At 46.1% G+C, this 25,036-nt stretch overlaps 2 protein-coding genes across 3 annotated transcripts; both read left to right on the top strand.

Annotated features, from left to right (window-relative positions):
* Nucleotides 1-2,286: 2,286 nt before the first annotated feature.
* LOC127761619 (uncharacterized) lies at nt 2,287-7,005 on the top strand. 2 transcript variants are annotated; one of them, XR_008015280.1, is made up of 6 exons: nt 2,287-2,723; nt 2,844-2,968; nt 3,070-3,384; nt 3,503-3,672; nt 3,766-4,303; nt 6,031-7,005. XR_008015280.1 is itself a non-coding variant. In XM_052285937.1 (5 exons), exons 1-5 carry the CDS (start codon nt 2,337-2,339, stop codon nt 4,107-4,109), a joined length of 1,341 nt encoding a protein of 446 aa, XP_052141897.1. In that variant the 5' UTR covers nt 2,287-2,336; the 3' UTR covers nt 4,110-7,005. The 2 variants fall into 2 exon arrangements, 1 of the variants encoding a protein (XP_052141897.1); XM_052285937.1 differs by having other exon boundaries at nt 3,766-7,005.
* A 13,487-nt stretch (nt 7,006-20,492) lies between these two features.
* Nucleotides 20,493-22,491, top strand: LOC127763394 (ethylene-responsive transcription factor RAP2-4-like). Its single transcript, XM_052288081.1, has one exon. It carries the CDS (start codon nt 21,066-21,068, stop codon nt 22,074-22,076), a length of 1,011 nt encoding a protein of 336 aa, XP_052144041.1. The 5' UTR covers nt 20,493-21,065; the 3' UTR covers nt 22,077-22,491.
* Nucleotides 22,492-25,036: the final 2,545 nt, after the last annotated feature.

Genomic DNA, 25,036 nt, shown 5'->3' on the forward strand with positions numbered 1-25,036 from the left:
AGGTCCGATGTCATAAAATTCACAAGATTAGATAAACAATGAAACCTTTGTTGCAATCGGCTAAATCCAACTTATATGCAATCCTTGTAAGCCGATGCAACGTCCAGATACCTCGTCGGCTGAAACCCCTATGAAACCCTTGTTGGCAGTCAAAAGGCAAGCTAGGGATTATGGTTATAAACACGACTTAGTAGATCAAACTTAACTGATGCAGCACTAAGTATGAAAAGAAACACAATATCTAGGCAATCAAGCCGTTGACTGGTTTTTAAGGTGGTAAATGCCTTAGTTAATCTAATCTAATATAGTTAAACAATTTAGTCAATACCGACAGAAACCCTAAAGCGAGAGACAACCGATAGGGCTAAATTGAGATACTAAGCCTAGATTAACTAAGACATATGATAAATAGGCAGGCAAATATATCATCCAAACCAGAGCAATCCAAGAGATTGAATGTGCTGATGTAGCCTTGAACGACGCCGACGTAGATGATACAATTGTCCGGGGCGGTGGAACATTGGACTTACCCCTTCGCCGGAGATCGGAAAGCGATGCAGCCCCGCGTCAGGTGCCAAGTCCCGCCGGACGATGAAATAGAGTAGAAAAGATAAAAGGTGGTGATGCGCCGAATTGTATTGATTGTGGAGATAAAATACAATGGCCCTGGTGTACATATTTATATCCATGGGGAGATACTAGTCCTTGTAGAACAAGAAAGAAACTTTTCCTAAAGATAAAAGGAAAACATAAAGTCCTTATAGGATACTAAACACACTAAACTAAGAAACTATTCCTAATTAATAGATAACTTACCATACCGCATACTACTTGAACTCGGTCACTTCTGGATAAGCTTCCTTTAATAGATTAATTTCCTTAACCGAATATAGCAGGAATCCGACTATTGGTGATATGATAATTCTCTTAGGGGAATACCAAATTTCACTGTTAATATCAGCGCAGAAGATACTAAGGGCCCATTTGAATCGTAAGAATGAAAAAAACTGGGGAATAGAATAAACATATGATTCTAATAGGAATGTAAGTGTAAAGCAAATGATTGCAAAACACAGAAAAAACATAAGAATAGTCGTTTGATAAGGATTTTTACTAAGAAGTTGGACCTCATGCTAACTTTCCTCAAAAACTACATGCAATAAGCCATAAATCCTTTAATCCTTTGCGGAATCGCTAATTCGCCAGATACTTATCTCGCTCGCACGCGGCAGGCCAACTGCGCATGCATGCATGCACCTTTGCATCCACCCATGCATTACACACACATGCATGCACCTTGGTCCCACACATGCATGTGCCATGGCCTACCCCCAGCGCATGCATTACACACGCATGCATGCATCTATAGGATCTTTCTTTTTTTTTTCATCTTATTAGGATGTAGTGAAAGTTATCAAAATTTCTATTATAAGATATTTTTATTAGAAAATACTTTTTATAATTCAAATTTAAAATCTCGAGTTGAAAGTTTTCAAATCTGAGTTAAAAGTATTCAAATCTGAGTTAAAAGTTTTCAAATCTCGAGTTGAAAGTTTTAAATCTGAGTTAAAAGTATTCAAATCTGAGTTGAAAGTTTCCAAATCTCGAGTTGAAAGTTTTTAAATTTTATTGTAAAATTTAAATTCAAGTAGAAAATAATTTTAAAATTTAAGTTGAAAGATTTTAAAATTTGATTTCAAAGTTTAAATCTTAAGTCGAAAGTTTTCGAATCTAACTTGAAAGTTTTCGATTTATTAGAAAAAATAAAAAGTTCCCTTAGGTACTAATTATAATTAACACTAATCACTAATCACATTATCATTAGTGCTAATTGGAGTATATGGTTAGCGACGGGCGCAGCGTACGCGTCGGCGGGTGCGCGCGACTTCTGCTCGCGACGCGCGTTAGGAACGGCACATCAGACAAACAGTTCAATTAACGCCCTGGCCATGCATGACCGGTCAATAGATCACCTCCCTGTACAACGGCCCGGCCCGCATAGTTCGGTCACGTTGACAGCTAGCTGTACTGAACGTCTGAACCTGTACCTGTACTCGCATGAGCAACGCCACCCGTGCACGACAGGCCCGCCGGCTGCGGCAGCACGACCGGCACGCGACACGAGCTCTCGCGGCGGCCCCCCTCCCTGCCGCTGCCGCTGCCGCCCGCGACCATCGGTACACGGGACGGCCATCCACCACGTTCCTGTCGCTGATGGCGACCGCTCGTCTTAAAAGCCCTCAACACACGACGCCTTTGGCCTTTCCCTCTCTCACACACGCTACTCTCTCTTTATTGCCACGCCCACGCACGCTGCTTCTGCCGCTGCACCTCGGATGGGACACATGCCTCGACCCCCCGCCGCTACGAGTTCCGAGGAGGAGATCAAGAAGGAGGTGGCGGCCGTGGACGTCGTCGTCGCCGCACCGGACGACGATGTGGCCGCCGATCGGGAGAAGGAGGAGGAACAGAAGAAGAGGAGGCGGAGGAAGGAGAAGAAGAGGAGGAGGAGGGCGCCGAGCGAGGAGGAGGAGGCCGCGCTGAGGTCCGTGCTCCGCTGGGCGCGACGCGGCGAAGCGGGCGATGACGAGGCGGACGAGCAGCGCCCCGCTGCGACCGGGAGGCGGCGGCCGCGCGTCGCGGTTGAGCTGCACGCGCACTCGACGTGCAGCGACGGCTCGCTCTCGCCCGCGGCGCTCGTCCAGCGCGCGCACCGCAATGGGGTAAGCAGTAAGCACAGCACCGAAATGCCCGCGAACACGAACGATCTCGGTCACGCTTGCACTCGTCGTCACCGCAAATCGTCGCGTTTCCTAACGCTAATGCCCTTGTGATCAGCGCAGGTGAAAGTACTCGCGCTAACTGACCACGACACCATGGCCGGCGTCCCCGAGGCCATCGAATCTGCGAAGCAGTGCTCCATCAGGATCATACCCGGTGTCGAGATAAGCGCCATGTACTCACCAAGGTAACCAAAACATCGTACTCTCTAGTCTCTACCGCCTTGCACATACACAGTCCTGCATGTCTGATCATTGCCGTCTTGCCGATGTCGTTGATCTTAATCAGTGATGGAATAGGAGCCGAGGAACCCGTCCATATTCTCGCGTACTACGGTAGTCTGGGCCCTGCAAAACCACAAGAACTCGATAGGTTTCTCGGTAGCATCAGGGATGGCCGCTATACCCGTGCGAAGGGGATGCTGCTGAAGCTTCGGAGCCTCGACATGCCCATGGAGCTCGAAGACGTGTGCACCATTGCAGGGGATGGAGTGGCTCCAGGCCGGTTGCACGTGGCTCGCGCCATGGTAGAAGCTGGATACGTTGAGAACATTAGGCAAGCTTTTAGCAGGTACTTGTATGACGGTGGACCTGCTTATGCCACGTGAGTATCCTCCTAATTTGTCCATGATCAATGTATGTCTTTGCAACTATACTTATCAGGTGAGTAGTTTGATTTACTCGTGGTGTGGACGTGTGGTTTTTCTTCTGTTCATTTGCAGTGGCAATGAACCAGCAGGGGAGTCTGTGGTGCAATTAGTTTGTAGAAATGGGGGTGTGGCAGTTTTAGCTCATCCATGGGCACTGAAAAATCCTGTGGCTGTGATAAAGGATTTGAAGGCTGCTGGCTTGCATGGCATTGAGGTTTACAGAAGCGATGGCAAGCTATCAGGTATGAACAAAGATGCTCGTAAAAATAAACTCTTTTAATCACTCGAGTGGAACTTTGATTCGATGGAATAACCGGGGACTGTATCTTCGACAGGATTAAGTGATCTGGCAGATACATATGGTCTTCTGAAGATTGGTGGTTCAGACTACCATGGACGAGACGACAAGGATGAACCTGACGTAGGAAGTGTTGATCTTCCGGTCTTGGCTGTTTCTGGATTTCTTGATGCAGCTCAACCAATCTGGCACAATGCTACCAAGGAAATTCTGGCAAATATTACTGAAAGGGCACCTAATGGCTCAAAGGGACTCCAAAGGACTAACTCTGCAAAAGATTTATGTAACTTGCGTCTTCTTTCTTCAGACCTGGAGGTAACAGATTCTACGGAGGTTGAGGTCCTCCAAACAGAACTTTCAGATGTTGTCCTCAGTAACTGAGGACCATAAGACACATATTGAACAATGAGCAGAAATCACCATCCCTCTAGACCCTCTCCAGTCACATTGGCTGGTCTGGAGCAGTTCAATCTAAACTGCAATTCAATCTGCTCATATTCTTGGAGAGAATACAAATTGTTGCATGTGACGCCGTTTTATATTATTGGCTGGCTGGATTGGAAAAGTTTCAAACGGTAAGAGTTGATCATTTGCATATTACGTAAAATCATTTTAGGATATCTGTAACATTTCGTGCACTTTTTTTTCATCACTTCTCCAAAGTCCAAATGCTAACAAATAAAGTTGGAAGTGTTATATGGACATGGGTGCAAGCGTATATTATATCATCTACTCCCTCCGTCCCAAAAAAAGACAAACCCTGGGTTTCCGTGTCCAACGTTTAACCGTTCATCTTATTTGAAAAAAATATGAAAAAAATTAAAAAGATAAGTCACGCATAAAGTATTAATCATGTTTTATCATCTAACAACAATGAAAGTACTAATTATAAAAAATTTTCATATAAGACGGACAGTCAAACGTTGGACACGGAAACCCAGGTTTGTCTTTTTTTTTTTTGGGGACGGAGGGAGTACGCACTTATTTTGCATATTTGTAGAGCTAAGATCGTTTTTCAATTAATGGTTGTGTGTCTAACGGTATAGGCTGGAGATATAACCTATTTACTTATTATCTCAAACTAAAAAAAGATCGTTTTCTACTAATTGTTTGCGGATAGTTTGTTTTATCAATTTCCAGCGTTTTATGGAATATAGAGATCTGAGCTTTGAGAGCTTCCGAGTTCAAATTTCAGAAAGAATATTCTGCCGCTTAAGCGTGCCATCTTCCGTTTGTGCCAATTTTGCAGCCCATTCTGATAGATTCCATGGACCGGCCTATGTAAGCATAACAGCACGTGCATCAAGTAAGGCTTGGCCACTGGGCCCTGTGAAACGCTCATGATGCGCACGATATATAGATGAATGAATTTTATACATTATAGAAATTATAGAAATGATAGATGTATATGTTTGAATAATGTGAAAATAATATGTAAATAATAATTTTACATTAATTGCATATTGAATTTTAAAAATACAATAAAGTTGTAAATAATATGTCATGTTTACATGATACTTAAAATACCCTAGATAATAAATTGCTAGTGTGTGATGATGTGATACACTTGCACGTGATTTAAAAAACTCTAGATAATAATTGCTATTTAGTGATGATGTGACACACTTGCATGTGAAGCTTTAAAAATTAGTGGGCATCAACTTTATACTAAAATACTGTATGATTTTTGTGTCGCGTTAGATTGGGTTGTACTTGTACTAGTCAAATTCATTACAACCCAATTCAGTTAACAAAAGAATATGAGCAGCAACTATATCCAGTTAACTGAATTCGTTTGCTAACTGAATTGGAAATGAATGTGTGTTTATTATATAATTTTAGTCCAATTATACTGTCAGTAGAAAAAAATATACTATCAATAATTAAGATGATAGTATAAATAGATATGATTGATTAAACTATAAATGATTTAGATTGATTTACTGATAGTAGAGACTAGAGAGAACTTGAAAGCGTCGAATGCGCAAGCACGAATTTTTACTCTAGTATCTAAATCACATTAACCTTTTTACTCATTTCTAAACGTGGCATAAAATGTCAGTAGTTCACATTGCGGCGTAAAGCCCCTTTCACCCTTTTCCCCGTGAAAGAATAAAAAGGAACTGCATGGCGATCTTCTGGGGCCCAACCATGGGGACCGCCGGCGACGCGACTGTCGGTCATAAAAGGAGGAATATATCCCAAGGAGTAATAATGCTAGAGATCATCAGTTCATCACAATCACATAAGGATAAACTACTACTGTCATGGCAGGCTAACACATTATACCTGGTAATTTCAGGACATAATTCTAGAGAAGATGGGTCGTGATTGCTGGAAATATTCCAGAGAGATTGAAGGATCCCATCGCAATTCACAATTCACGGGTACGGTTGAAACACTTGAAACGTTTCTTTCTTGAGCTGTAGATGGACTTCAAGAACAGGTTCCCGGAGTGATTTGATCGATGCTGGCAAATTAACAAATGTGTGGTTCTTTAAGAGTAAGAGAGATTTCAAATAGCCATTTGTAAACTTTGTTTCTTCTCCGAGAAGAATTCTTTGTTAGTTTTTGAAAACTTCGCGAGAATAAATCTTGCAAGCAAGGAAGTAGACTTCTTGCAAAACCAGCATCATTCATCTTAGCGTAATGAACTTTACAAGATCCGAAGCTTGTAAAGTGGAGATGATGTTCTCCCTTTTCTGTGCCATATTCACATATAATTTGACGCTGTAGAGATTTGTGCTCCTTTTATTTCTTGGAACAGATGCTCCTTTCAGACATGCAAATCTCAAAACAAGTACACGTGATTCATCCGCTAAGGTTTTCAATTCCAGGACATTGCTTTTAATGGATGTTAATGCATTTTTCTTTTGTGGGGGACGTGTTTGCAGTTCATTTTTTAAAACTACAAAAATAAAAAGACGCTATCTGCAGACTGATGGAAACCATGTGCGCCATCTGTGGTTTGCAGCTGAAAAGATGATACGGTACCAATCTCACCAGCCTCTTTGGAAACACATTGGCAAACGCACCCTAATGATGGATCTAACTGCCATCATGTTGCTAACTGCTCATGGACTGCAGCTTTAACAAATCGCAGAGTCAAGGAACTGAAAGCACAACTGTAGTTGCCATCGTTAAGAATAGCTCCTTTATTTTACGAAATGTGGATAATTTGTTATATATTTGTCTAAAACATACTCCCTCCTTAAAAAACTTCTTGTGACGATATTAACATAAGCCTATAACTAGATACATAACTAGAAGTTGTTTTTTTACGCACCGAGAAAGTATTATTATTGTTGAAAATATAGTCATATATCGTCATATTTTAATCTAAAATATTAAGACAATAATCATGACATGAACAATGTGGAGTGATCTAGTGATAAAATAAAACATAAATAGGAGCATGCTTAAGATAGAATAAGCATCATCATCATACATAGAACACAATGGCATTGTGACTAACAGAAATATCAAAAACCGAAATAACAGTAGAGGGTTATACCCTGTGAAAGTCTCTCCACTGGATTGTGAGGCAAAACTGCCTCCATTGGTGTTATCGATCGGTGCACCAGCTCCCGGGCAGACATGGGTGATGCAGACGAACAGTCGAAAACGAACAGAGGACGAGGAGCAGTCGTGCAGAAGCACTCCCCAAAAACTGTCACGTCCCGCCTTCCCCAGGCCGGGCCCACTTACATCTGATAGCTTTCATAGGTCATAGACTGCCCTCACAGACCAACACATGTCTTTTCTGCACACTTTGGCTCTAGGCCAAGCACGCTTAACCCTGGAGTTCTTTGGAGATCGGCTTCCGGAAAAGAAGTTGCAACTTGTTGATATGAGTATTCTATTAATCCTATTAAGCCCTAGGCCGGGATGTTACACCCTCACCCCCTTAAGAGAGATCGACGCCCCCGTCGATCAACCCCAGGCCAGGAACGTCCTCTCTTGGCTACGTCCATGTGTCCAGTGCCAGCGCATGTGCCATGCTGTGTAACCACTCCCGGTCTACACCAGCCATGCGCACCATGCCTGCGCAACTGCGACACACGCGCCCGTGAAACCGCGAGAGTCGGCTCTGATGTGCCATGCTGTGTAACCACTCCCGGTCTACACCAGCCATGCGCACCATGCCTGCGCAACTGCGACACACGCGCCCGTGAAACCGTGAGTCGGCTCTGATACCATTTTGTAACGACCCGCCTCTCCCAGGCCGGGCCCACTTACATCTGATAGCTTTCATAGGTCATAGACTGCCCTCACAGACCAACACATGTCTTTTCTGCACACTTTGTCCTCACTCGTGCACACCCGGGAAGAATTTCCCGATCGGTCACCCATCCCAAATTGCTCTAGGCCAAACACGCTTAACCCTGGAGTTCTTTGGAGATCGGCTTCCGGAAAAGAAGTTGCAACTTGTTGATATGAGTATTCTATTAATCCTATTAAGCCCTAGGCCGGGATGTTACACCAACAACCTCTGCAGAGGTTGTTAAACTGTTCGAACAGCCGTGCCCACGGTCATGGGTGCATGTGAGGTGATTCCTAGCGTAGTTTTGTTTGACTACTGCCTTGTGAAATTTGCTGTTGAGAAATGGGTTTGATGTTTGGAAAATCTGCGGCTGATGGGATCAGCCAGGCTCGGGTGGCCGTTTGAAAGCTGTTGGCCGGGTGCCAAACTTGATCAATTCAAAAGACTGATACATTGCACATACTCCGACCGGACACGACGCACTGTCTCATCCGTGTCGTTTGAGAAGCACTCACTTAGCTGTTTCAAAAAGGAGTTTAAATAAAAATCAATTGCAAAAAAAAAAACAACAGCCTTTCCTTTGAAGCCTGCATTAAACACTTATTTCCCATGGCTTGCTGAGTACTCCCGTACTCACCCTTGCCCTATATACATAATCCCCCCCAGTTGTTGAAGAAGATGAAGCGGATCCCGCTGACGAGGAGTTCTTCCAGGAGCAAGCCGGATACGATGAGTTTTAGGGTTTCGGCCTAGTTCCCAAGTCGCGCCTGTGATGTTTGGTCCAATTCTTGGCTTCCGCTTCCCTTTTGAAATGCAGTTGTGAGCTCGGGATCTGTCCGTAGCCCAACATGACTGTACTCCTACTCTATAATAAAGAGACCTCTGTTGCTGTGATATTCTGTCTTCCTGTGATACCAGCACTGTTTCCTGAGACTGGTATCGATTAACAGGTTAATTTGGAGCGTCACGGGCTAGTTCCGCTCAGGACTAGTTCGGGGCGTGACAAGAGATGGTATCAGAGCACAGGCTTGGCCCTAGGGCGAAACCCGACGTTTAGGACGGCCCTAAGGATACTAAGTTCAAAACTACTTGCGAAAAGCTAAGGCTTCTTTTGGTTTCTTCATTTTCAATAGTTTGTCGCTAAAATGGTTACTGATCTTTTCTCCCTCTTTCAAAATTGTAGATGGCAGTGAACGCTAGCTTCAGTTCCCACGGTTTTGGTGAGGGCCACCACGTCGCTCAGCTTCGTGACCTCGCCCGCTTCCTTGGCTTCTCGTGTCCTGAGTACACGGGGTACTCCGTGGACCGTGTTCCCCCTCGCTGTGAGCTCTCTGTGTACCTTTACCCTCGTGGAGGTATATACGGAGCTGGCCTTCGCCCACACCACTTCACTGTGGCCAGGCCCACTATCTAGATTGCGTACCAGGACCTCTCCTGGACTGCGCTTCGTCGCTTGGCCCACGACTACAGCCACCGTCTCGGGGGCTCTACCTTCCGGCAGCTCCCACGCCTTCGTTCTGGCCACCTAGACGCCAGGTACCCTTGTCCGTACAGCGAGTCTCAGCCAGTGCTGACTCGCATGGTTGAGCTTTCGGAGGCTCAGGCCACTCAGCACGACCTACTCCTTGAGGCTTACCGCTCCCTTGCCCGCCGCTACGCTGCTCTGGAGGCCCGTCTGGCCGAGGAGGGTGTCACCTCAGTTGACACTGTCTCTTGGGACTCAGGCCGCCTCTGCCACGCCAGCCACCTGTCCTCCCACAGCTCCCGCGGCTCTGCTCGCACTCCTAGTGGCCCGCGCTCCCCCAGCTCGCGTGCGCCGTACTCACCAGTGTACTCCCCATACCCACACCCAGTTAGCCCCTCCTACACCCCCGGACACACCCCTGTTGCTTCCTCCCGCCGTGGCCCACGCTTTATTCGCACTACGCGGAAGCGTGTTGTTGGTTCTTCCACCGTGTTCCGTTTCGACTACCCATCTCCCCCTCCCTCCCCGGCTCTCTCTCTCTCTCTCTCTCTCGCTCGCTCTCCCCCGCTCTGCCCGAGCGCTGCACGCGCGTGCGCGCGAGCCGCACCGAGCCGAGCGCCCCGCCCTCGTTGCCGCCCAAATCGCCGCGCCGCCCGTTGCTTCCCGCGCGCGCGCGCCGTGGTGGCCGACCGCCTGGTCGCCGCCGCCGTCAGGCTCTGCCGCGCCTGCCCACGCCTGCCGCCCGTGTCGCCGCTCCGCTCCAAGCCGGTCCGCCGTCATCGCCGTCATCACAACCCGGCCCCGCCTCTCCGCGCGCTAGCTTCCAAGGGACGGAGGCAGAGCCCCCCGCCCTCTCTGCCGCGTCGCCCTCTCTCCCTCCTCCTTTTCCCGAAATGGCAAGGAGGCAAGCCCCCTTTCCTCTCCTCCTTTTCCCCTTTTCCCTCCCGCCGGCGTCATCCTCCCCCCTCCTGTCGCCGTTTTGGCCGCGAGCGCCGAGCGCCAGCTCGCTCCCTTGACCGCCCAAGGTCGGTTTCCAAACCGACATTGCCGCCCTTTAAGGCCCAGGTGCCCTCTCTCCCTTCTCCTCTCGTTTTGTCCCATCATCTCCACTCCATTGTCGCCGCCTCCCGTGCTCTGTTCGCCGTCGTCGTTCGCCGTCGCGCGTGTCGGAGGAGCCGGCACGAGCGAGGACATGGAAGGGGACTCCGGGCGCTCGTCTTCTTCCTCTTCCCTGGCCCGAGACCGGAGAGATCGCTCCCGCGCCGTCGGTTCTCGTCACTGCGCCCCTTCCCCGCACGGCAGTGTCTCCCTCCGTTCTCCCTTCTCGTTCCATCTCCTCCCCTTAGACTCGGGTAGTAGCACGAGTAGCCTCCCCGTAGCTAGCTGGCGCCGCCCCGACCCTTGCCGCCGCCCGCCGTGTGCTCGCCGCCGTCGCCGCCCGTGCTCCGTAGCGCCCGCTCGTCGCCGGCCTCGCCCGGCGTAGCTCCGCCCAATCCGACGCTAGCAACGGATTCCCGTAGCCGCGTAGATGCTCTCACCGCCGGGAATCGACCCCTCGTGACCTCATCGCCGTTTCCCCCTTCTCCCGCCGCCGGATGCCGCCGCCGCAATCCGCCGCCGGCGAGCATCCCCCGGCGAATCCGAGCCGTTGGCTCGTCTCCTCTCGTCCCGTGCAACCCCCCGGTGTGCTCGCTTTCGCCTGTATCGCCGTGGTTCGCTCCGCCGCTCGCCGCTGTCGTCCGCCGTCCGTTCCGACCGGCGTCGTCGTCTACCTCCCGCCGGTCCGCGTGGCAGCCACGTAGGCGCCACGACGGCGCCACCTCGGCCGCGACCGGACCCACCGACCAAGCCAGCCGCCCCTCCGTTTCCTTCCCCGTGCGCGCGGTCCACCGCGAGCCGTGAGGCTGCGCGTGGGCCCGCCGTACCGCGTCCTCCGCGAACCGCGCGCATGCGCCGCGCCTCCCTCCTAAAACCCTAACATGCCCCGCGTGCACCTCGCCCACGGTGAGCCGAGTCGCTGACAAGCGGATCCCACCCGGGACCACGCGGGATGGACCCGGCCCACCGGCGCTCTCTCTCTCCTCCCCGCCCGCGCGCGCGCCTTGGGCCGCCCTCTTGGGCCGGCCGGCCCATAAGCTCGGCCGAGCCGCCCCTTCCTCTCGGGCCGCGCCCTAGCCGCCCGAGGGAAGTCTAATTTCCCTCCCTCTTTCTTTTCTTTTCCTTTCTTTTTCAAAAAGGGTTTAAATAAATCCTTTTCCTTTAGACCAAAAATCCAATAATCTTAGAAATTCAATATCTTCCCAACCGTAAGTTCGTCTGACTCCGTTCAACTTCCAAAATTCCTCAAATCTCGAGATCTATCTAATGGCATGCTTAGAGGTCAATAATAGGGCTTTATTTTCGCCGTTTGTTGAGTCGTCCCGTTTCGCGTGTAGTTTCGGAGCCCGAAGACCCGCAGTGCGAGGATTTCGAGGATCAGGCTCAAGATCTCGAGCAGGGCAAGCCACCTTTGAACATCTTGAGTCTATATTTGAATTTAATTATGTTGCTTGAAAAATATTATGCATAGGTAGGATTGCACTTAATCTGTTTTCACCGTCTGCAAGGCAGACCGGTGTGCCTACCTAACTTGCTGCATCTGATCCTTCCATTGTAATTGTTATACCATGTTCCCTTGTAACCACCTAGTTGCGCCTCGGTAATCATGCACTCTGCACGGGTATCGACGGTCGCCTTCAAACTTAAAATCTGAGAAACATCTTGGGTAAAACTTGGGGTTTCACAAAAGACTTGGAAAACCCGACACTTGGGTCGGTGCTTGCGAACTAAATGAATTTCCAAAATCGCGGACCGGAGAACGTACCGGGAGTACGGTTTCCCGCTCTTGCACTTAAGGACCGTTTCCTTGGAATTTCATCCGAACATAAGACAAGTACGACCACATGGGTGGAATGGGACACCCCTGGCTGAGTAATTAGCTAATCGGGGGAGCCTTGATGCCAAGAGACATGTGGATTCGCCGGGGTGGTGTCGGGAAGGACCCCTGGGCTTCCTGGCACAGTATGGTCTAGGACCTAATCTGGTGTTGGTCTGGGACCCCTCTCGTTGGCATATGGTGAACCTGTGTCGGCTTTCGAAATGCCTTGTCATGAAAGCCTTAAGGTCTCTAGTCGTGGCCGTTCTGCACGGGCTGGATGATCCGGGTTAGTAATGTCGTGTGGGTAAAGTGTACCCCCTCTGCAGAGGTTGTTAAACTGTTCGAACAGCCGTGCCCACGGTCATGGGTGCATGTGAGGTGATTCCTAGCGTAGTTTTGTTTGACTACTGCCTTGTGAAATTTGCTGTTGAGGAATGAGTTTGATGTTTGGAAAATCTGCGGCTGATGGGATCAGCCAGGCCCGGGTGGCCGTTTGAAAGCTGTTGGCCGGGTGCCAAACTTGATCAATTCAAAAGACTGATACATTGCACATACTCCGACCGGACACGACGCACTGTCTCATCCGTGTCGTTTGAGAAGCACTCACTTAGCTGTTTCAAAAAGGAGTTTAAATAAAAATCAATTGCAAAAAAAAACAACAGCCTTTCCTTTGAAGCCTGCATTAAACACTTATTTCCCATGGCTTGCTGAGTACTCCCGTACTCACCCTTGCCCTATATACATAATCCCCCCCCCCCAAGTTGTTGAAGAAGATGAAGCGGATCCCGCTGACGAGGAGTTCTTCCAGGAGCAAGCCGGATACGATGAGTTTTAGGGTTTTGGCCTAGTTCCCAAGTCGCGCCTATGATGTTTGGTCCAATTCTTGGCTTCCGCTTCCCTTTTGAAATGCAGTTGTGAGCTCGGGATCTGTCCGTAGCCCAACATGACTGTACTCCTACTCTATAATAAAGAGACCTCTGTTACTGTGATATTCTGTCTTCCTGTGATACCAGCACTGTTTCCTGGGACTGGTATCGATTAACAGGTTAATTTGGAGCGTCACGGGCTAGTTCCGCTCAGGACTAGTTCGGGGCGTGACAAAAACCCACCTACCCGGTACAGATCTCAGGCAAAGGTGTGGTTCCGGAGTCGGTGCACCAGCTCCCGGGCAGACATGGGTGATGCAGACGAACAGTCGAAAACGAACAGAGGACGAGGAGCAGTCGCGCAGAAGCACTCCCCAAAAACCCACCTACCCGATACAGATCTCAGGCAAAGGTGTGGTTCCGGAGGCCCTGCTCGTTCCGATCTCTTGTGCGCGCAAGCGATCAGAACCGGTGAAGCAGTAGCAGCACAGGCAGCGGCGCGAGGAGGAGGAAGAACCAGTGTTTGGAAAGTAACCAACCTCGGCCCGGCCGGCCAGCTCGGCTCGGCGCGCGCGCGTGGCTTTCTGATCCCCACCTCAACCGGTAAACAGGGAGCCTCCAATAACTCCCTATTTAAGTTGAGATACTCCTCTTTTAATTCCCAGGGTGGTATTATTATCCTTAATATTTATTATGGCCCCTTGAGATTTAATAGAAAAATCGGGCCTAGCCCATTTATTCTAACAATTATTCACTAAATTATAGCTATGGACAATCTATTTGGATATTGAGATAAATTAAACATTTTGAGAAACAAACTTAATAGATAGTTTGAATGATGTGGCCAGAAAAGAGATGTATAGACAGTCCCAAAGACGGAATTGCTTGAGAAACCGTTCTTTTGATAGCATGGAGCAAATAATCGGTGAATAGGCTGAAAATAACATGTAGTCAGAGCGGTGGCTTTGCTGCACATTGTATAAAGAGGGTCTGCTCGAAATTAAGTTCACACACGCAAAGTAAGTCTGATGAAGATTAAATTCACACATACAAAAGTGAGAAAACTATTAGCGCGTGGTTAATAAAATTTTAATTATTATAAAATTGAACATGGATTTATTTGATATTTCAAAGTCAATTATATATATGAAGTTATAAAACATACTCCCTCCGGGCTAATAATACTTGTCGTTTTAGACAAGAGTGAGGTCAAACTTTAGAATCTTTAATTATGAATCATTTTTAAAATATTTATCTTTTAAATATGGTGACTACATGTATAAATTAATCTTAAAAAATACTTTAATAAAATCATATATTTGTTAACACTTTTATACATATTATAATAGAAAATAATGGTGAAAATTATTTTTTTAGACCGTGCTCATGTTCGAAAGATAAGTATTAAAAATCCGAAGGGAGCATCGTTTAGTAATTTGAAAAACGTGCAAACAGAAATAAGATAGAATCTGTATCTTAATTGTTCTGTTAATCGGAAAAGAACGGGAACTATCCATGATTGTTTTGCTATGATCCAGTCCAGTCTAAACAAGTCACAAATTAAATCACCATGGAGACTCGGGCTCGCAGGACACAAGAGACTATCAGGAGGTAAGCGGGCAGGTGCATGTGCCTGCACGCTGCACAGTTTCTCTGAAGATCTGAAGCAGGAGTGCGTGCAGTTACTTCTACTGTTACTAGCCTACCCATTATCAGTATTCTGTCCTCGGGTAGCTGAAGTATTGAAGAGGGCAGACAGGAGCTCATGCTTTCACGGGCACAACTACGACTACACCACTACTGTCCCTTTGGGCTCTTCCTGTATGGGAGGAAGATGGTGGAGCACTAGCGAGTAGCGTGCCATGGCGCAGAAGCCGCGTTTCAGGACTCGCATCTTGGAGGTGCCAAGTCAAAAACTAGATGAACTCGCATGATAGTATGGCACTATCACCCGACCACCAACCCTGTAAAAACAATAAGAAATGCCAATGGAGATAGAGATCTACTCCTATTATGTAAAACATAATTGTTACGTGAAGCATTTCCTATTTTGGTAGTTACTTCACAATTAGGAAAATGCTATATGTACTAATCTTATTTTAATAAACCCTTACTAACATTGACATATCATGTTGTTAGCACACCTGATTTTCTTTTAATGTCCGTGTAGTTAAGGGCTTGTTTAGTTTCCTAAAAACTTTTCTCAAAAATATCACATCGAATATTTAGACACATGTATTGAGTACTAAATATAGATAAAAAGAAAAAACTAATTGCACAGTTGGGAGAAAAATTGCAAGACGAATCTTTTAAGCCTAATTAGTCCATGGTTAGCCATAAGAAAAAACTAATGACGGATTAATTAGGCTCAAAAATTCGTCTCGTGGTTTCCAGGCGAGTTATGAAATTAGTTTTTTCATTTGTGTCCGAAAACCCCTTCCGACATCCAGTCAAACGTCCGATATAACATCCAAAAATTTTCATTTCACCAACTAAACAGGGCCTAAATTAAATGGCCGTGATTATTGTTTGTGACAGTTTTTAAGAATCTTTAAGAATGCAATACTGATAGAGAGGGAAAATACTCTCTCGCCACACACATCTCACAAATTTTTGTTGTTTTCCATGCCATTTTACGGGGAAACGATTCCAAACTCTTGATTGAATATTTTCCATTTTTTGCATGTCGTTTATATATTTATAAATATTTAAAAATTTTAACAAAATAGATTAATACGTGATAGATCGTTCCACAAATATGTAGGGTAAAATTTAACTTCTAAGTAAAAAAATAAATTTAATTGTACATATACATTAACTATAGTTTTACTTGTTCTTCTCATTGCAACTTGTAAAAGTTGAATTTATTAATTTGCATGTTTATGAAGTGATATATCACATACTGTTAATCTATCATCTCATTTATTTTATTTTTATAACTATTTCAATAACTTACTACCGCTTTTGTTTAATAGATGATGCCATAAAATTTAGGTTTGACCATTCGTCTTATTCATAAAAAATACATAATTATAATTTATTTTATCGTGAGTTTTTTTATCACTCAAATTACTCAGGCATGATTTACATATATTATACGTTTGAAAAAACTTTTTGAATAATACAAATGGTCACATATGTGTTTAAAAGTTAATAGCATTATATATTAAAAAACAGAATAAATATAAACAATTAGGATATCTCTTCGATACTTTAAAATCCACTCACTTTAAGAGAAAACGATTCTAAACTCCGGAGAACCATTGATTGCGTCGGCGATCACCGCCGATCCACACACGTCCACATCGTCCATATTGAGTGCGTGATCAGGCCGCCCCGTATCGCGTCGCGTGGAGTAGAAGGGACCTTTCCATTAGGCCCCGCGTCTTTTTGACTCGGGCGATGCTAATCACGCACGGTTAGCCAACAATTGCTTGGAGCATTGCCCATTTCTTCTCTTGTGCTGCTCTCCCTCATCACCTCATACCTTATTATAGATGGAACATGACTGCTCTTTTCTCGTATTCGAATTATACTATACTTTTCGTTTGGCATATGAACATCGGAAGGAGTTTTGCTCAGATAAGATAACCAACCATTCGCTGAACCTGAACCCTCTAGTCAAAGAGGGATCGTAGCACGTATTTTCAGCTACGTGAAGCAGAAGCACGCCAATAGCCGACAGAAATTCGCGTAAGTGTAAAGCTGGTAGATAACCTGATTGGTGAGGACGAGAGCTCGCCAACTGCGGCGCGCTGGTGTGCGTGCGTGAACAAGATGGGTGCGGTGAAAAAAGGCGTCGAGGAAAACACCAAAAATTGACGTGAATCGAATGATTGGGGGCGCGGCACGCGCATCAGAATTGGATTGGATTCCAGGGGAGGGGAGGAGCTCACCTACACAAAAATGCTCGCCGTCTCGTACCACCACCCGTCCACCACTTGCCGCCATCCACCACCCAAAAAAAAAAAAATTCCTCCTCTTCACATCCATCCATCCATCCAATGATCCAACGCAACCCCAATATCTGCCTCTAATCGACGCAATTACTGTACTAGTATAGGAGTTCTTAGTTAGGTTAATTTTGGAAGGACTAGTGAGTGTTTTTGTCGTTGAGCTAGCTCATTTCGGAGCTCCATTGTCCACAACTTTGTAAATTGGAGAGCTCACACAGGACTAATTAAACAAGTTTATCTTAATTAACTAGTGTCTGATGGAGATTAGTTTTGCGTCGAAATGATGCAGCAGTTTTTTTAGTGCCCGATGCCTATCTTCTCGATCAGCAGCGCTCCTAGATTAATTCGAGGGATATCTTTGATTAGTGAGTTCGGTAGTGGGAGACGCTAGCATTCGTTGTATATATCTCTATATAGGCTGATGCAAGTACAGTACTTGCAGCTACTTCTATTTTGCAATTCCATGATCCAGATGCTTCTGGCAGTTCATTAGCCCCTCGTCTTGACCTTGCGTTTCCACACATAAATACAACGCTACAGCCAGAAAAATGTCACATCTCATCTTGGCTACGCATGGATCGATTAATTTACATTGATGCACACATAATCATTACTCAGAGCGAGGTTACTTGATAGCCCTGAATTGGTGACCAATAATTGTTGTTAAGTACTATATCACCTTGCTTTCGATCTCATCCACTAATCCGTGGCATGGACGAGACCCACTCGATCCCGTGGTGATCGGTGGTCGTAGATCGGTCTGACTATTCGTGCGTAAACATCAAGCGCAACTTTCTTTCGTGCCACCGTAAGCCACCCGGAACGAACAATTTTTCGTCATCCTCCTCCTGTCCTGTCCTGCAGCCGCGAGGCGATCGACGATAGATGACCCGTGCCGCGCGAACGAGCCGAGCACACCGGGCGTGCGCGGAAATGCTACGGTTTTCTTGCCAAAAACGCGGAGATCCCCGTGCGATCGTCGCGGCCCACCACCTCGCGCGCGCGCGTCGTTGCGTTTTTTTTTTTTTGCTTCGCGGCCTCGCGAGACGCTGACCTCGCGCTGGCGCGGCCGGGAGGATCCATCGAAAACGAAGGCGTCGCGTTGCACGACGACGTACGCAGCGCTTGCCCACGTGGATCGGCATCGATCGTTACGAGATCTCCGGCTCCAAATCGGCGGGGCATCTCCCCGTCTCGTATGCTCTCGTATTCTCATCACCGATATGCGTGTCAACGTCCAGCTCCGTGCCCACGGTCGTGTTGCTCGCGCGGGCGCTCAACTTGCACCAGATTTTTTTGTTCGCCGGGATCGATATTAGAAGGCGCTGCAACCTGTCGTGCAGGTTGTGCTTGTGTGCTTATAGTACCCTTCCTATCGGGGCAGATTACTTGGCCATTCTAATTTTCGACGATTTGAAGCTGGTCTCGATCAGCTGGTGGATAATCACAAATGCAGGAGATGGATTCTAATAGCTCAAGTGGATGTCCACCCGTTTATTGCATGTCAACTAGATAGTTATGAATTTTTTTTTTAAAAAAATGACAAGATATATCAATATGTAATATATCACTCCACAGATACACAAGTTTAAATTCAACTTCTACAAGTTATAACAAAAATAACAAATTTAATTGTAAATATACATATAGTATTTTGAGTTTTGTTTGTTATTTTTGTTACAACTTATAGAAGTTGAATTTTAACTTGCATGTTTGTGGATTGATATATTACATATTTATCTATCTTGTTCATATATTTTTATTTTTTTCATAACTATTTTGGATGACATGTAAATAAACGGGTGGACATACACTTAAACTGTTAAAATAGTTTCCCGCCCACATGTGGTTTTATATGTACTGTGAGAATGTATCATACGTGTTTGACTCGTGTAGGTTTGATTTGCTAGAGAAATCGCACGGTTTGGCAAAATCAAGGCGTACACATATCGTGCTCCACAATTTCTCCGGATGATATAAGCGTCCCCGAAATTAAAGCTCCGAATAGGTGTGGCGTTATAATCTTCGGCAACATCTTCCCGTTTGTGCTTTAATGTGCCCAACACGCATTTGCACCCTAGCTTGCTGCTTTTTCAGTGCATAAGCAACGGATTAATTAATTCCCTGCTTCTAACGGCCTTCTCTTCAGCTTGCATCATCATGTAATTTCAGATTGAACAGGTGAAACATTACAATCAGCACACTTGTATCACGAGGATTAAACTCGAAAGTCCAAAGACAACCACGTACAGTACATACAGACGCATGAATCAGCTCATTGAAAGGTTGATTGTAACCAGCAAAGTTTGAAAAAACTATTCACCTCGCCATTTTTTCCTCCTTATGTTGCTATCCAAGAATTGATGTTTGTAAAATTTTCACCATAAATTTTTGACCAAAATGCATTATTGAGGGGCTCCCTACTATACGATCACGTGGCTGTGTTGACCGATGGAAAACAATTTGCCAATAATAAAATCACGGCTGTACAGCGCTTGTAATTAGACCTGCAAATAATGGCGATATAATTGAGGAGGCACTAGAAATCAATAATGTCCTTTTTCATGTCTAAATCAATGGTGCCCGCTTCTCCAATACCAAGAACAGTTAAGCTCAAATTGTTTCTACCAATTCACACCACTGTTTTTCTTGTAACGCAACAATAGCAGTTCTGGATTTTTTCCCCCAACCCAGCGAAAGAAACAAGGTGATTTTAAAATAAAAAGAATATATTCAAGATATGGTAGTAGAGGCAAACCATCAAACTACGCAAAGTAAAGCTGAAAGAGAATGAATGGAAGAATAAGAATCCAACATATCTTAATTTACAGAGTAAATGCCAGTCATTGAATACTTTTCAAAACTGTAATGGCCTCAGATGGAGAAGGCTTTTAGCCCTTGGCGCAATCCAAAAGGCGAATTCCCCTGGACAAAGGGCAGCAAAATTTGAAGTCAATCCAGCCCACCATCAGTCCATCAACCAACTACAGGACGCCACGTAAGCAAAACACAGTGTGGCGACGTGCACACCCCTGTCCTGAGCACACGTGGGGCATCCTCACTGGCTGCAACTTGTTACCCCCGCGTGCTACCTGCCGTGGCCTGACGACATGGGCGAAAGCTACAGCTTATTTGTACTAGTAATTCACATTTCAAAAAAACAACCTTTTATTTTCTTTTTGTATATTTTGTAGAGAAAGATTGGCAATGAACAGAGAGGAAGAGAGATGCTTGCCTTCCGTTGCGTTGCGTTGCTTGCACGGCCAAAGTGGCGCTATATAAAGGCCATGGTGTGAGGCCTCTTCTTCCTCAGAGAGACGCCTCAACCCCACCCCAAGAACACCAAAGCCACATCCCATCCCAGTCCACGGTGAGGTTGAGCGATCTGAGAAAAATCATCAGCGACGAGCAGCAACAGGTTTGTTCTCTGAACTTCTCTGATCTTTTTAGAAGCAGGTAACACACAAGAAAGGTCCTGTCCCAAGAAGGTACTTCTTTCGGGTTTATTAGATCGAAAGAGGAGTTCTTGTGCGTACAGGTTCTTTCTCATCCCATCAACTTCTCCTAGGAGGAACAGAGATCCAGAGAACCTTTTTTCTCTTCTGGATTCTTGCCGATTTTTAGGCTTCCTTTGCTTTTCTAAGGCCAGAAAGGGTTGTTTTGCAATACCCTTCTAGTTCATCCTCTCAAATTTTTCTTCTTTCTATTCAAAAGCTCTTTCTTTCTTTGCACCCTTTGTTTCTCTACTTTTATTGAGGAACAGGGCTGATTTTTCACTTCTTGCATCCAAAAAGCACCCCTTTTTTCTTTCCTGTTTTTAAGATTTCCATACCCTTGCCATCTTCATCTTCTACCTCCATCCAGTCCTCATGGCCGCAGCAATAGACATGTACAAGTATAACACTAGCACACACCAGATCGCATCCTCGGATCAGGAGCTCATGAAAGCGCTCGAACCTTTTATTAGGAGCGCTTCTTCTTCCTCCGCTTCCTCCCCCTGCCACCACTACTACTCTTCTTCTCCTTCCATGAGCCAAGATTCTTACATGCCCACCCCATCTTATCCCACTTCCTCTATCACAACCGCCGCCACCACCACCACCTCGTCTTTCTCGCAGCTACCTCCGCTGTACTCTTCGCAGTATCATGCTGCTTCACCTGCGGCGTCGGCGACGAACGGGCCGATGGGGCTGACCCACCTGGGCCCAGCCCAGATCCAGCAGATCCAGGCCCAGTTCTTGGCCCAGCAGCAGCAGCAGAGGGCCCTGGCCGGCGCCTTCCTTCGGCCGCGTGGCCAGCCGATGAAGCAGTCCGGGTCGCCGCCGCGCGCGGGGCCGTTCGCGGCGGTCGCCGGGGCGGCGCAGTCGAAGCTCTACCGCGGAGTGCGGCAGCGCCACTGGGGGAAGTGGGTGGCGGAGATCCGCCTCCCGAAGAACCGGACGCGGCTGTGGCTCGGCACCTTCGACACCGCCGAGGACGCCGCGCTCGCCTACGACAAGGCCGCCTTCCGCCTCCGCGGCGACCTCGCGCGGCTCAACTTCCCCACCCTCCGCCGCGGCGGCGCCCACCTCGCCGGCCCGCTCCACGCCTCCGTCGACGCCAAGCTCACCGCCATCTGCCAGTCCCTCGCCACGAGCTCGTCCAAGAACACCCCCGCCGAGTCAGCGGCCTCCGCGGCGGAGCCGGAGTCCCCCAAGTGCTCGGCGTCGACGGAAGGGGAGGACTCGGTGTCCGCCGGCTCCCCTCCTCCGCCGCTGTCGCCCCCGGTGCCGGAGATGGAGAAGCTGGACTTCACGGAGGCGCCATGGGACGAGTCGGAGACATTCCACCTGCGCAAGTACCCGTCCTGGGAGATCGACTGGGACTCAATCCTCTCATAAACAAGCAGAAGCAGCTACTACTAGTCTATTACTAGTACTAGTAGTAGTCTTCGTCAAGCTAGAGGCACTCAACTCAACTAGCTGTGTAATCTTCTCTGAATTCCGTGGCTTCCATGGCTCGGTGGCATTTTAGACGTCGGCCATGGCTGCTGCGAGTAGCAGTAACTAGTCAGTACTCAGTAGTAGTAAGGTCGTTGGTATTACGTCGTCGTGCAAGTGTCGTTGGTGTACTCAGTGATCTGATCTCCTGGTTGAGCTGCCGGTTGTTTTTTTCACGGCGCGGCCGGTCGAGAATTAAGCTGTAATCCCTTGTTACATGTTGGAAATTCAGTAGCTTATGTAACTATATGTACCTTTCTCACGTGCTTGTCTGATCTATGATATATGTGTAGTTGTGTACTCTCGAGTTGCCTAATCAGTTGTCATGCCTTCTGATTGTGATTATTATGTCTCCGATGCTACTATGCTAGCCTGCAATTGCTTACCATCAGATACTGAGCTGTGTTAATCCACATAGAAAGGTTAAGTTTTCATTCATCTTTGAAAAAGAATTAAACTTTGATGAGCTTGTAAAGTATTCATGGCTGCGAAAAATAGATGCCCTACTAATTCATACCTCTCCCGGCTCTTCTCTCAGGCTATCAGCTGTTCAGATATTCAGAGCAGTTCAGTTTTTTTTCACTCCTGCAACAAAATGATCCGGCCGCCATCCACCGTGCATCAGGCGTAAACTGCACACAATTGATTGGAGGAGCCGGAGCCTCAGAGATGAGTTCATCGTTCGTTGGCATCCAAATTCCCAGCTCACCTCCTGAGCTGTTTCAGTTAGGATGCACACGAAAGCGCTAACATCACCGGGGCGTCACAAAAATGGCGTTTTGTTTACTACAACATGGCAATTTGCAACGGATGCATCCGGAATTTCGCCGAACCCCATGATGCAAGCGCCCGACTAGCCGAGCTTATCCTCCGAAAACGACATGCGGGTCACCCCGGGCCGGCCAGCCCTCATCTCATCCCATGGGCGTCTCTACTACGGCCTTAGCCTTACCCTTATTCGCCCCCACTACACGCATTTCTTTATTAATAATCCGGCCATCCAAGTCGATCGCCGGTGAAAGCTAAGCTAAGGAAGAGCATAAAGAGGCCGGCCGGAGGGAGGTGATGAGGTGAGGCATCATATCATGATCGTCCATTCCCAACCAACCTTACCCTCTCCTCTCCTCTCTATGAACCTATTTTCATCCCTTTGTTCTCAATCTCTGCACCACGGCTAAGCTCATATGCTAGTAATGCCTAATTGCACATCACTTTGCGAGGGATACCAGTAATGGATTAATTAAACGGGAATGCTACGTGGCAGAAATTTGGGGATAAAATTTTAGAGATGTTGGATCATTGGAACCGCGCCAAGATTTGTGCTGGGGCTTCTTCTCCCCCGACTGCAGCGAGTTCTCCCTATTCTTCGACGCCAACAACACCCCCCAATTCTGACTGGTGACCTAAAGATTATGGTTTGGAATTGGAGTTGTCACATAGATAGACCTTTAATTTAAGCTTTATTTGGTTAGTTCCACACCTACATCTTTCCAATCACTTAATCACTTTCTTGTAGGGGATTAACAAAAACAAGCCCTAGCAAAAAAAAAAAAAAAACCTAAAAACCTATACATACTCCAAACAAATCTTTTTAACCGTTTGAAACTTTGATGTAACTATATAAGTAGTTAAAAAATTCTAGATTTACTCAGAGCATATCACGTTAGCGTTTCTAAAAGTTTTATAAGAAAAACTCTTCAAGTGTTAACTTTTCCTTCATAAAAGACAGTAGCTTAAAAAGAAAAGTCAAATCGCTTTAAATTACCTACAGTTATATTATAATCACACTTTACATTTAGAAATTTACACTGTAATTAGTTTATATTGTTATTTTCTAAATGCACATAGGATTAAACATAATTATTATCTATTCCTACTTGAAAGAGAAGATAAGAAAGATAGAAGCATACTCATTTTTAAGAGAGAGAACAATGGGAAAAAGTTATTAAAATCAAATAAAAATATGGTGCTATATTTTAAGAAAAAAAATAAAATCCTTTTAGCATCAACGGTTTTGCTTTCATAGGGGAGCAACTGCAGCGGCCAGAGGCCACTCGTACATAGCTCCAGCCAAATCCTCCCTGTTTATAACAACTAAGCACACCTGTTAATTACTCAGCACCTTTATTCTCCCTTGAGCATCAGAAGAATGCGGCAAGGAACACGCAAAAAACGCACGATACGATTCTATCTGATTAGGATCGACAATAAATCTCAATTACTAGCGAGACTAGTTCTAATGTAATATTCTTCTTTTGGCGTTGCCGTTTGGTGTGTAGAGCAGGAGGAGGAGATGGGACAAGAGTTAAGATATGGGCTGGATTTGATGAGAGGGAAAAAAGTGGACGGGCATATGATGCGTTCATATCAGCGGAATCTGTAGCTCGCAGTAGCAGTAGTAGATTACTGCTCGCTCTGTTTTGAAATATTTGGTACCGTTGACTTTTTAGCACATGTTTAACCGTTTGTTTTATTTAAAAACTTTTATAAAATATGTAAAATTATATATCTACATAAAAATATATTTAACAACGAATCAAATGATAGAAAAAAATTAATAATTACTTAAATTTTTTTAATAAGACGAACGGTCAAACATGTGCTAAAAAGTCAACGGCGTCAAACATTTTGAAACGGAGGGAGTAGAAGTTAAGGGTCAGTTTAGAAACCTTATGTTGGCTGTAATTTCTCATAAAATCTCCTTATGTAAGAAGCTCTCCAAATAATTCAGACTTTTATTAAGATTTTAAAAAATTATAGTTATAGAATTAAGAGGTTTTCGAGCTTCTTCAAATTTTTAACAGCTACTCCAGTTCTCAGAATCTATTCGCGAACAGGACGTAGGGCTCGTCAAAGTCGCG

Source organism: Oryza glaberrima, chromosome 2 (genome assembly GCF_000147395.1).
Source record: "Oryza glaberrima chromosome 2, OglaRS2, whole genome shotgun sequence".
Classification (NCBI taxonomy): domain Eukaryota; kingdom Viridiplantae; phylum Streptophyta; class Magnoliopsida; order Poales; family Poaceae; genus Oryza; species Oryza glaberrima.